The sequence below is a fragment of the Rhizophagus irregularis genome, chromosome 2, assembly GCF_026210795.1.
Source record: "Rhizophagus irregularis chromosome 2, complete sequence".
Lineage (NCBI taxonomy): Eukaryota > Fungi > Glomeromycota > Glomeromycetes > Glomerales > Glomeraceae > Rhizophagus > Rhizophagus irregularis.
Window position 1 is genome coordinate 5914507 of NC_089430.1, and position 10950 is coordinate 5925456.

Here is a 10950-nt window from a genome sequence, read left to right on the forward strand (position 1 = left end):
ATGAGGGAGTGACATACTTATTCAATTTTACATTTTATATATTTAAATATTTGTCGATTAAATAAATTAACCATATTAAATTTTTAAACTAAATACGTTTATATTATCTGTTATTATTATTGATTATTCTCCTTAATTAATAAAAATTTTAATGAGTCGTGATATATAAATTTTTATTGAATCGCTATTCTCATAATAGAGTTCTATCCGTTATCCGTTAAATATCTGTATCAGTAATTCGGACAATTTTATAGTGCTGGCCAGAATAATTTGATTTTTTTCCTTTTCGAAAATTATTTACACAATCTCTTAAAAAGGAAATTTTCGTGCGTCAGAAAAAACAGGTTTTAATATCAGACGATAAATTTGGTACTTATTTTAATAATATTAGAATGACTTATATTAATTATATAAATTTTTACACTAAATCTATTTATAAAATAATTCAATGACAATATTTTTAATTAAAAATAACAAATATTGAAATTTGATAAAAGATTATATTCTGTGACCATCCTCTGACGAGACTGACCACAAGACATAAAATGAAAGATAAAATATAATTTTTTAGGAAAGAATCCTTTGTCCATATTTTTTGCTTACTAAACTACTACTGTATTTATTGCCAATGAACAATAAATGGATTATACATATTCGTTAAGCTATTTCCATGAAGTCAGAATCACCAATCAATTTTCTCTTTGATATTTACTTACTAATCCAAATCAAGTTATAATACATGTTTATTCGCAGGATATTCCGATAAAAAGATTTGAATCTACAAATAACTGCGTTTTGTCCTATATTTATTTATAGGATTAATCAGTATATTTATATTTTTTAAAGATTTTCATTCATAATGAATATTATGTCTTGAGCCATTTGGAATATATCCGCCATGTCAAATATGGTTAATTTCCATTTTCGATTTTGAAGCCTAGTATAAATATAAAAGCAAACCGGTTAATTAACCGGATCGACTTTGATCGTCACAGAAATGTAATATCTATATATAAAACGATAGTCCCGATTTTATATTATATTATAACACGTTTCTTAGAATAACGTATTGTTTTATATTTTCATTGCTTTTAAACTTTTTAATTTTATTATTTTATTTATAAAGTCTTAATGGGTTCTTTTATCAAGAAGATTAAAAATGTTAAACGAAAACTTATTAATGCAAGAAAAAAGCTAACAAAATCATCACGTATTAAAAATGAAATATGTGAAGAATGTAAACGTATTGATTGTAATGCGAAGAGGTTTCAACAAAATTTTAAAAATTGGACAAGTGGTAATGATATTATTGATAATTTCATTCAAGGTACTCAGTTATCAGCACATTCAAATTATGAAGCACCAAGAGCATTAGAATGGATACCTTATGATAAATTTACTAATATTAAATATGTTGCAAAAGGCGGATTTGGTAAAGTGTATAAAGCAAATTGGATTGATGGATGTATGGATAATAAATGGAATATTAAAAATCACAACTGGAGAAGAATACGTCAAGATATGTTTGTGGCTCTTAAAAGCTTAAATAATTCGAAAGACGTTACAACAGAATTTATGAAAGAGGTAAAATTAATTTATGTTCAAAAAAATTTGATAATTTATATATTAATACTATATATTTGTATTATTTTTATTGTTTTTTTATAATAGGTTATGGTACATCATAAAATAAGAGATACTTTTTCCATTATTAAGTTTTATGGTATAACTCAAGATCCGGAAACGAAAGATTATATGATGGTTTTGGATTATGCAAAGGAGGGAAATTTACGAAATTGTTTATCGGATACAAGTACAAGTGGTTGGGAATATAAATTTTATTATTTATATAGTATTACATTGGGACTTGAACATATTCATGATATGGATTTAATTCATCGAGATTTACATACTTGCAATATATTAGTAGGACATCTTATTTATGTAACTGATATGGGATTATGTAAACCCGCAAATTATAATCCATCAGAAAAGCACGTATATGGCGTTACACCTTTTATAGCACCCGAAATTTTAAGAGGACAAGATTATACGAAAGCTGCTGACATATATAGTTTTGGTATAATTATGTATGAAATAATTTCAGGATTACCCCCACATCACAATGTATGCCATGACGAAAATTTAAAAATCCAAATTTGTAATGGACTTAGACCAAGATTTAATATCAAAGTACCTAAATTAATTGTGGATTTAATTAAAAGATGCTTAGATGCAGATCCATTAAATCGACCAACGATAGAAGAAATTAGAAAAATTACCTGTTATTGGTTGTATGAATATATACATACTTTTGATGAACCAACAGAATTTCAAAAGCAAATGAAAGAAGCAGAAGAAATCAATAAGTTATCAGCCGGTAGCATACCTTCAACTAGTGAAATACATCCGGGAGCTATTTATACCAGTAGATTACTTAATTTTAATAATCTTCCTGAACCAAAAAATTCTGATGATTATTATAATAACTATGATAATATATCAAACATGGAATATTCAGGTACTAATTGATAATTTTGTAAAAATTAAAAAAAAAAAATATTAACGAATTTTAATTGCTTTAGATTCCTTACAAATTGATTGTCTTTAAGTTTCAAGTGATGAAGACGGTAAATTTCTTAAATCATATAACACTGATTTTTTTATTTATTCTTTAATGTAATAGTTCTTTCTTGTTTTTAGACCGAAAATAATGGATCTATAGGATATAAAAAATCTAAAGACAAGAAAAGTCTAGAATTTCAACAAAATTCATATTTTAGTTTCTGTTAATATGCTACGGTATATCATAATTTTTTGACTCTATTACGTTTTATTTCATTTTATTTCTATTTTTTTTTTTTTTGCTTTCCAATGATCGGTTGGATCGTAATATTTTTTTTTTTTTATAATGAGATCAAAAAAGGTGCGAATGGATATCAAATATTTATAACGAGCTTTATTTTTAAATTTTATTTATTTTACTATTTATTTTACAATTTATTATAATATATATATATATATACTTATTAACATTTCTTATACATTAGCGAGATCATCATCTAATAAAGTATATTTTATTACATAATAAAATTTATATTATATAATATTAAATAATACAAGTAATGTATTTATTGAGATGCAATCCATCCCTAATAATATTCATTAAATCAATGTAGTTTATTATTTTTATATAAGCTAAAGTTCATAAAGGCACAGCATTATTATTTATTATACAGTAAATTATTTTATACCCTATGGAATTGTATCAATAGTAGTATTTAAGAGAATTTTAAAATGATTTCACCTAATAATTTATTGGTTTGTATAATCGTCTATTTCCGGTCACCTGCTAAAACTGAAACACGTTTGAATCGAATTCGTTACGTAAGTGATGCCATGAAACAATATGTCTATAACTAATAAGTTTTTCTGTAACAATGACGAAATATAATTTCTTGAAGGTCGCTAAAACGGCAAAAATGCATGTGAAAAAAGAATATACTATCCAAGGTTAAAATTTCAAATGTACAAATGCACACTATAAAATGCATAAATTAAGTTGAGCCTATTGAATGTAACCTTGTGTACTACGCATTTATCGGTGTGAGTACGATAATTAATTAGTATATGTATAATAATTGACATGAAGTAATCTACCGGTAATAGTAAGCACTTAATGTATTATGCCGATACAATGATGTTTGTAACACAAATTAGCTGTTGGTTCTTTCTTTGGTATAAATGTATATATCGCCGCATGTATTAACATAATATTCACTACATGAATATAACTTGTACAACGTAAAATAATATTTATTTAAAAATAACAAATATAGTTAAAGTATTAATCTATTGTAATACAACCTGTTCATGAATTCAATTATTCATGATATTGCATTTTTACCATTAGATAAATTATTTACTTCATTGGCCAATCGTGAAAAGGCACTTTTCGGAATACCAATAAAAGTCTTACCATGAGCTGTTATTAATAAATCTATTATAGGTACATAAAAATTTGTTAAATCTACATCTTCATCATATTCACTTGGTATTTTACCAAAATTATCTAAATCTTTTGAAAGATCGAATAAAGTAAATATACATGGTATATTTTCATAAAGTTTTGAAAATCTACTTCTAGGTTCAAAAGAATCTGTCGCTATATAAATTATTGGTATATTATTTTTTAAACATTCTTTTAAATTATAATTAAAGAGATTTTTTGAATTTCTTAATAAATTCGAATTTAAAAGATGTTTCATCAAATTTCTATATATTAAATCTATATTATAATTTGCATTAATTCTGAATGTTTTATGTCTGATTTCAATATGTAAACCAATATAATTTCCTTTACCACCTAATTTTTCTATAATTTTTTCACTAACATTTAATATTTTTGGATTATTAATAATTAATTTGTTATGAATTAATCGTCGAAATTTTATATTATTTTGATTTTCCAAAATTATCTTATTAGGACCAAGTAAAGAAGAAAAATGTAATAATTTTTTATCGTTCTTTCGTATTGAATTATCATTATCTTTTAATTCGTATGATAAATCTTCAATGAATAAATATGTATCATTTTCTCCAATATTAAAATTATATTTTAAATTATCCAATGAAAAATCAAAACCACGATTTATCATTTTAACATGTTTTTTCAATTCATTAAAATCAAATAATTGTTCCCAATTTATCATGGTAAAATCATCAAGTTGTGAATATTCATTATCACAATAATCGAGAGAATTTTCTTCATTTTCATCATCGATATAACAATGTTCTTCACGATATTTTTTGATTTCAATAAATTTATTTAAATTATTATATAAAGAATGAAATGTAGAATTACGTGGAAAGTAATTAATTAATAAAGGTGGAATAATTAATGTACGATTTGTTATATACGATAACATTATCGCATTTATGAGCGCTCCATGCTGATCATGAAAATCATTATGAGGTAAATATGTTAAGAATTTTTCTTCAAAAGAGAGTATAGGTTTAATCGTAGCATTCGTAGGTGCGGATTTAGTAATAGTAGTCTTAATATCATTATTAATAATTGGTGAAGTTGTAAATTTGATTTCAGTTGTAAATGATAAAATAATTACTACTATTATAATAAATAATATAATTTTAAATAAAAATTTGGACTTTTCGCGTGAATTTATTTTTTCATGAGACATTTTTAAACGATACGAAACAGTTTCTTTAATTAAATGATTGTTGATTTGGTTGAAATGTAATTTTTTTTTAAAAAAAAAAAGAAAAAGAAAAAAGAAAATGGTGAAAAAGCAAAATCAGGTCATCGAATCTCTTTTAATAATTTTTGTGTCATGTCATTCATTATTAATTGGTAACGACATAGTGTAATGTTTGTTTTTGAATAGGAAAAGATATGCTGTACCTAGAACATTATGTAATTATTCCTAAATAGTAAATTAAATATTTTTTTATCAAACGAATGGGGATTAGATAGAAATGATGATTGTTCTGTTATACCAGGGCGGATAGGTATGACCTCTCCTATTTTACAAAAGAGAAGTAGCGGCTTTACATCAAGTCTAGTTAGCTTATTTTACTTTCATGTGTTAACACTTATAATTTACATCTAATATGGAAATTATTAATAAAATTTACCAAAAAAAAATTATGTATCTGATATGAGAGTGCTTCCTAATTACATGATGTTTCGTATCCTCAAATATAATTTATTATGTAGCACATTTTAGGTAAAATTAAATAAATATCATATTATTGGATAGGAATGTTAAAGTATCATCTGAATCGCTTCGCAGTTCGGTGACATTCTAACGTTCCCTATCCAGCTATCCAATAACTAATATTTATAACAAAAATATATATATATATATATAATATGCATATATTGTAATCTATGTATAAATATATTTTAACTTAATAAAAATTTTACATTTTCATAATACATTAACATTGGATTTTCGCCACTTTTCGTTTGAGTTTTTGTTAAATCAGAATATCTTTTCAAAAATTCCTTTTGTTGTAATACTTTAATTTTTTCGGATTCTGCCCGACTAGAACGACAAACTAATTGATAAATGTCTTTTAATAATTCAAAATTTGTAGGAAAGAAAATATCAAACCATCCAGGATGCACCATATAAGTTGAACAAGGAACCATTGTTTGTTGATATCTTGTTTGAACTACTGGAGCATCAATACCTTGAATAGAATCCGGTAATTTATAAAAATCTGAAATAACAAGACGATGTTTTGGAAAACAATCTTTTAAAATGTCAAGAAAAAGTAATAATTTTGTTGGTATAAATTCTGGTTGTGTAAGGTTGGGTGCTAAAGGAAGTTTATTTCGTAATGATCGTAATAACCGATTTTGAAGTGCTGGTGTTTTGTACATTGTCCTATTACGTAAAGATAAGTAACGTATAATAAGAGGATCATTGACAGGCTCATAGATCTCCTCATATTCTCCCTCATCATTTGCTACAACAATTCCTTGCACAGGTTTTTCACTTGAAAAATTATAACGAATCACATCGTGTGCAAAATTATCCTGTTAAATATTTATTAGTTAATTCATGCTTAAAAATAGAATATTTTTTTTCTTAAAAAAAAAAAAAAAAAATACTTACAAAAACTTCACAAGCCAAAAAAAAACAAGGATCTTTTATAGTTTCATTCCAATCAAATATGCTCTTGTTAATGATCTCTACACAATTATGAACATTGACAACTTGTTGAAAATTCTGAATTGACCTTTGTCTTTCAGCTAACATTGAACTAATTTCAACAACTCGATATCTTGTTTTTTTATAAATTGCAGGTTCAAATTTTTGAATATAATCCAAAATATTTAACATTAGAGTCCCATTTCCGGCTCCAAGTTCATAAATTATCAAATCATGTTGAGGATTACCTCCTAATTTATATTCATTAACAATATATTTTGCAAATGCATATCCATACCATGGCTTATATTAAAATTGATCAAGAAAATAATTAAATATCATCAATAATAATTATCAGCTTAAAAAATCATATATAATGTAATTACTTACTTTAAATAATTCAGTTGAGGTATGCCATAATTGTTTTGTTACTTTTTTATCTTTGTCATCTAAACTAATCTCAAATTCTTTATATTTACTTGCTACTATATTCATAAATTCCAAATTATCTTTAATATTACTAAAATCAAAATGATTTTGTGGTGAAAATATTATTGCTTGTTTTGAAAAATATCCATAATTTGGATTATATAAAGAATCATCAATAAAATCTCGTACAAGCATTTGAGCTCCTTTTGGTGGTGTAGTTCTCAAAGCTGTTTGTCGTGCTGTTAATCTAGGATAATTATAATATTGATTATTTAAAGGAATATCATTTAAAAGACCATTTAATGAATCTGGTGATGTTGTTGAAGTTAATTTACGTGATTGAGATAATAATGATAATTTTGAAGAATATGATTCTGTTAAAGATTTTTTTAACAAATTAGAAAATCTTCGTAAAAGTATTGTTGAGCGATTCATTCTTAATTATAAAGAAAATTGGAATTGAATTGTGTAATGTAATATGCAATTTCGCAGACCTGTAAATTATCTAAAAGTTTTTTTTTAAAAACCAAAAAAAAAAATAAAGTGGGAAATAACAAAAAAAAAAAATTATCACGAGATATTTACGTAATTGATTAACTGATTTAGTTTGATCACCATTATCCATAATTCATATATACCCGAAAATCTCCGCTGATTTGCAGTAAGAATCATTTTAATAACGCCAAAAAAAATTTTATACAGTAAATATTTTTATAGTCAATGTGTTTTGTTGATAATCATGGAAAGGATATTCAGTTCTTTTATTAAATGAGAGTTTGACTTCACAAGACTATAATAAAATTAACGAACGATTTTTGGTGAAGGAATAATAGATCAAATCCGGTAACCACACTTTTACATATTTAGCATGAATTTCCTTTTGTTTAACATTAATTTTTTGACGTAAAATGATAATCCTTTAACGTTGTTCACTACCAAAATAACTGTTATGATAAATTATGAATAAAAATAAATGAATTTCGATCAGCCAAAAATACGAAAGTATGATATTGTGGTAAATTTTGTGGCTTAAACAAAATGATCAACTTTTAAGTTTCGGAATTAAAGATCGCAGATGAATCAAATGTTGAAAATGAGATAAAGATATTGTCACCGAACGCTAGCTAATAAGAGATGGTTTCTGCTTTCTTAGATCTTCCAAAAGGAAGGAATAAAGCACTTCAATGACACGCTTTTGGCCAAATAATGCTATCGCCATATTTGTGGTACAGAATTCAGCTTTGAATATCGCATATACCACGAACTGATGTAATTGACCCTATCGTACATGACAAGCACTTATTTGAACAAATTATTTTTTGTTCTGAATTATGATATGATAGATTTCAATCAAATACAGCCAAGGCTGCCAAGCACCTGAAAATGTGATGGAGAAAATCAGGTAAAAGTGAGAACTTTGTAAGAGGTGAGATAAAAAATGACGGGATACTGACAGGATGGTGATTTTACGAATTATCAGCCCTGACTAATCTAACACTTTTTTTGACTGGCGGGTCTCTAATATAATATGTGGAATTTGCTATTTTAAAGTTATTAATAATCGACAAGTCGATACAATCATTGACCTTTCTTGTTGGTCTTATTCGAAGGAATTCTTTCGTGCCTTACGTATTTTTATTATTATGCTTTTGATACGGCGGCTTTTAATATACACAATTTCAACATCACCACATAATCTTGCTATTAGGAAATTATCTTATCCTAATCCCTTTTTCTTTAATCCACTTAGTCCCCTTACTCTAACCCTAACTCTAATCCCCTTACCGACACTTCATACCAAAATAGCCTTTATTGGTATCACATATATTGATAACAATCAGCTGTTGCCGAGTGTTTCTCTATTGTATCCTTAATATAATATCTTGATATAATTGTATATTCATGGATCAGGGGAAACCTGTATATCGTAATTTTCCTACTGAGATAAATCTGTTAATCAAAAATCGTAGCCATTGCTTGGAGGGTGAAAAGATTGACCTATAATACATTAGTTAATGTAATTTGCCAATGGAATATGTGGTTAATGCGACTACTTTGACCTAAATTCGGGCTTGGGTGTCTAGCAGAATAATGAATATTAGAAGAATTATTGTAAATTCCTAGACAACAAAACTTTGATATACAAATAAAAACTATTTTTAAAAGTGATTTTTTATATTAGTTATGGCCCATGCAATTTAACTTTTATTATAGCACCACAAGATGCTATGCAGCTATAGCCAAAAAGTGACAACAGGTTTTATAAAAAAAATTATGTTAAAAGAAAATAAAGTAATTATTATTGAAAGATCAAAAAATAAAAGTATAAATAATAAAATTTGATTTTTATAATTTGTTAAATTTATTATATTATATTATTTAATTTGTGTTTTTTGTTTAAGAAAATTTTTAGTCCCAAGCCCAGGAAGTTAAACCTAAGCCAACTTCAGCTATTGATCCGACAATTTCATAAGGTGCTTGTTTAAGTTTATAAGTAGAAGAAGTAGTAGCAGCTCCTAATAATTTACTTTCTTGCTGAACAGAAGTGGCATTTGCACCTCCAATTACGTTAGATCCAGTAGTAGTATCAGCATTAACAATATTTGGTGGTTGTATATTAGTAACACTTTTATTATTACCAACGATCATAACGTCAGATGGTAATGAAGAAGAACCAGGTTGAGGAACTTTTTGTCCAGCTACAGCTCCAGTACGTTTTGGTGGTGGACCCTTTGTACCAATATCTGTAAAATTTTCTTCTATAACTCTAAATTTTATTGATTGATCTTTATCCATATACATATATAAATATTTATCTTCTGCTGATTTCCATAAGTTTTCTGGTAATGGATTATCCCATAATCTTACCCATACTTGTGATCCAAAATCACTAAATTATCGTTAGAAAATTGATTAGGCGCATTACAAAAAAAAAAAAAAAAAAAAATTATATATATTCATATCTTACAATCTCCAACCATCATCATTGTTTGTGGGAATTAAGATATCATCAAAATACCCCAAAGTCACTGCAAAAAAATTTTATATAAAGCAAAGAAAAGTGTAAATCGAATAATAAACCATTTATACATAAGTATAATAACTCCCAAGGACATTTCAATTTAAAAAATTTAAGAGCAAATTAAGAGACACACGTACCTTTAACACCTTCAGGTGTATTACTTGATACTTTTCCTTCCAGTATTTCACCAATGAAAGGTCGGAATACAACTAACTGAAATTTGACTAATGTAATTTAAATAAGTTAAAAAATTAATTGACATAAATCAATAACTTAAGACATGTGTGTTGATACGAATACCTTTAGCATAACTAGCACCATTCCCATAGTGCACTATTTCCTCACTTGCAGAAAGTATATCGAACAAACATATACATAATCCAACTTCTTGAATAACCTGTAGTATAATAAGATACTTCAAGAAAAACCTTCTTCTGTAATCAATGAATATCATTTGAATTATTACCTACTTTATTTGCATAAATTCGATTGATTTCATCGGCTAATGCATCATATTTAGATTTATAAAAATCGTAAGGTTGTATGTGAATTGTGTCTTTCAAAACCGATAAAATAAACATGATAAGTTATTGATTAGGAATTTGTTATATCCTCGCCCCTGGTACGCTTCCAAATGTGAAACTATAACTATTAACAATAAGTACATTGTGTTAAAATCAGATCACAGCTCATAGAAATGTTGAAACTTTTGAAATTTACCTGTCTCAGCTTGAATTAACAAGATCTAAAAAATTTAGTATATTTATAGGAGAATCGACTGTCGTACAGATTTGGTCTAGTACTATTATCACGTGACAT

The 10950-nt window shown here is 26.2% G+C and overlaps 4 protein-coding genes across 4 annotated transcripts; 1 reads left to right on the top strand and 3 right to left on the bottom strand.

Annotated features, from left to right (window-relative positions):
• Positions 1-2343: 2343 nt before the first annotated feature.
• On the top strand, positions 2344-2611 carry OCT59_012576 (uncharacterized protein; the record flags this gene model as incomplete). The annotated part of the gene is made up of 2 exons (XM_066134583.1): positions 2344-2521; positions 2586-2611. 2 exons carry the CDS (start codon positions 2344-2346, stop codon positions 2609-2611), a joined length of 204 nt encoding a protein of 67 aa, XP_065989835.1.
• A 1276-nt stretch (positions 2612-3887) lies between these two features.
• Positions 3888-5201, bottom strand: OCT59_012577 (uncharacterized protein; the record flags this gene model as incomplete). Its single annotated transcript, XM_025329418.1, has 1 exon — positions 3888-5201. The coding sequence occupies one exon, from the start codon at positions 5199-5201 to the stop codon at positions 3888-3890; it is 1314 nt and encodes a 437-aa protein (XP_025169596.1).
• A 725-nt stretch (positions 5202-5926) lies between these two features.
• On the bottom strand, positions 5927-7544 carry OCT59_012578 (uncharacterized protein; the record flags this gene model as incomplete). The annotated part of the gene is made up of 3 exons (XM_025309537.2): positions 5927-6565; positions 6645-6983; positions 7071-7544. The coding sequence occupies 3 exons, from the start codon at positions 7542-7544 to the stop codon at positions 5927-5929; spliced, it is 1452 nt and encodes a 483-aa protein (XP_025169597.2).
• A 1892-nt stretch (positions 7545-9436) lies between these two features.
• On the bottom strand, positions 9437-10863 carry OCT59_012579 (uncharacterized protein). Its single transcript, XM_025321169.2, has 6 exons — positions 10852-10863; positions 10602-10779; positions 10432-10528; positions 10269-10355; positions 10078-10138; positions 9437-9999 (listed from the first exon to the last, which is right to left on the bottom strand). The coding sequence occupies exons 2-6, from the start codon at positions 10710-10712 to the stop codon at positions 9519-9521; spliced, it is 837 nt and encodes a 278-aa protein (XP_025169598.1). The 5' UTR covers positions 10713-10779; positions 10852-10863; the 3' UTR covers positions 9437-9518.
• Positions 10864-10950: the final 87 nt, after the last annotated feature.

Bases quoted from the DNA above. Each gene is read 5' to 3' on its own strand.
- OCT59_012579 (XM_025321169.2), bottom strand. From the start codon at position 10,712: ATGTTTATTTTATCGGTTTTGAAAGACACAATTCACATACAACCTTAC. The intron at 10,356-10,431 runs GTATTCGTATCA...AAATTACATTAG, and splicing joins TGGTGCTAGTTATGCTAAAG to TCAAATTTCAGTTAGTTGTA. The intron at 10,139-10,268 runs GTACGTGTGTCT...ATTTTTTTGCAG, and splicing joins TACACCTGAAGGTGTTAAAG to TGACTTTGGGGTATTTTGAT.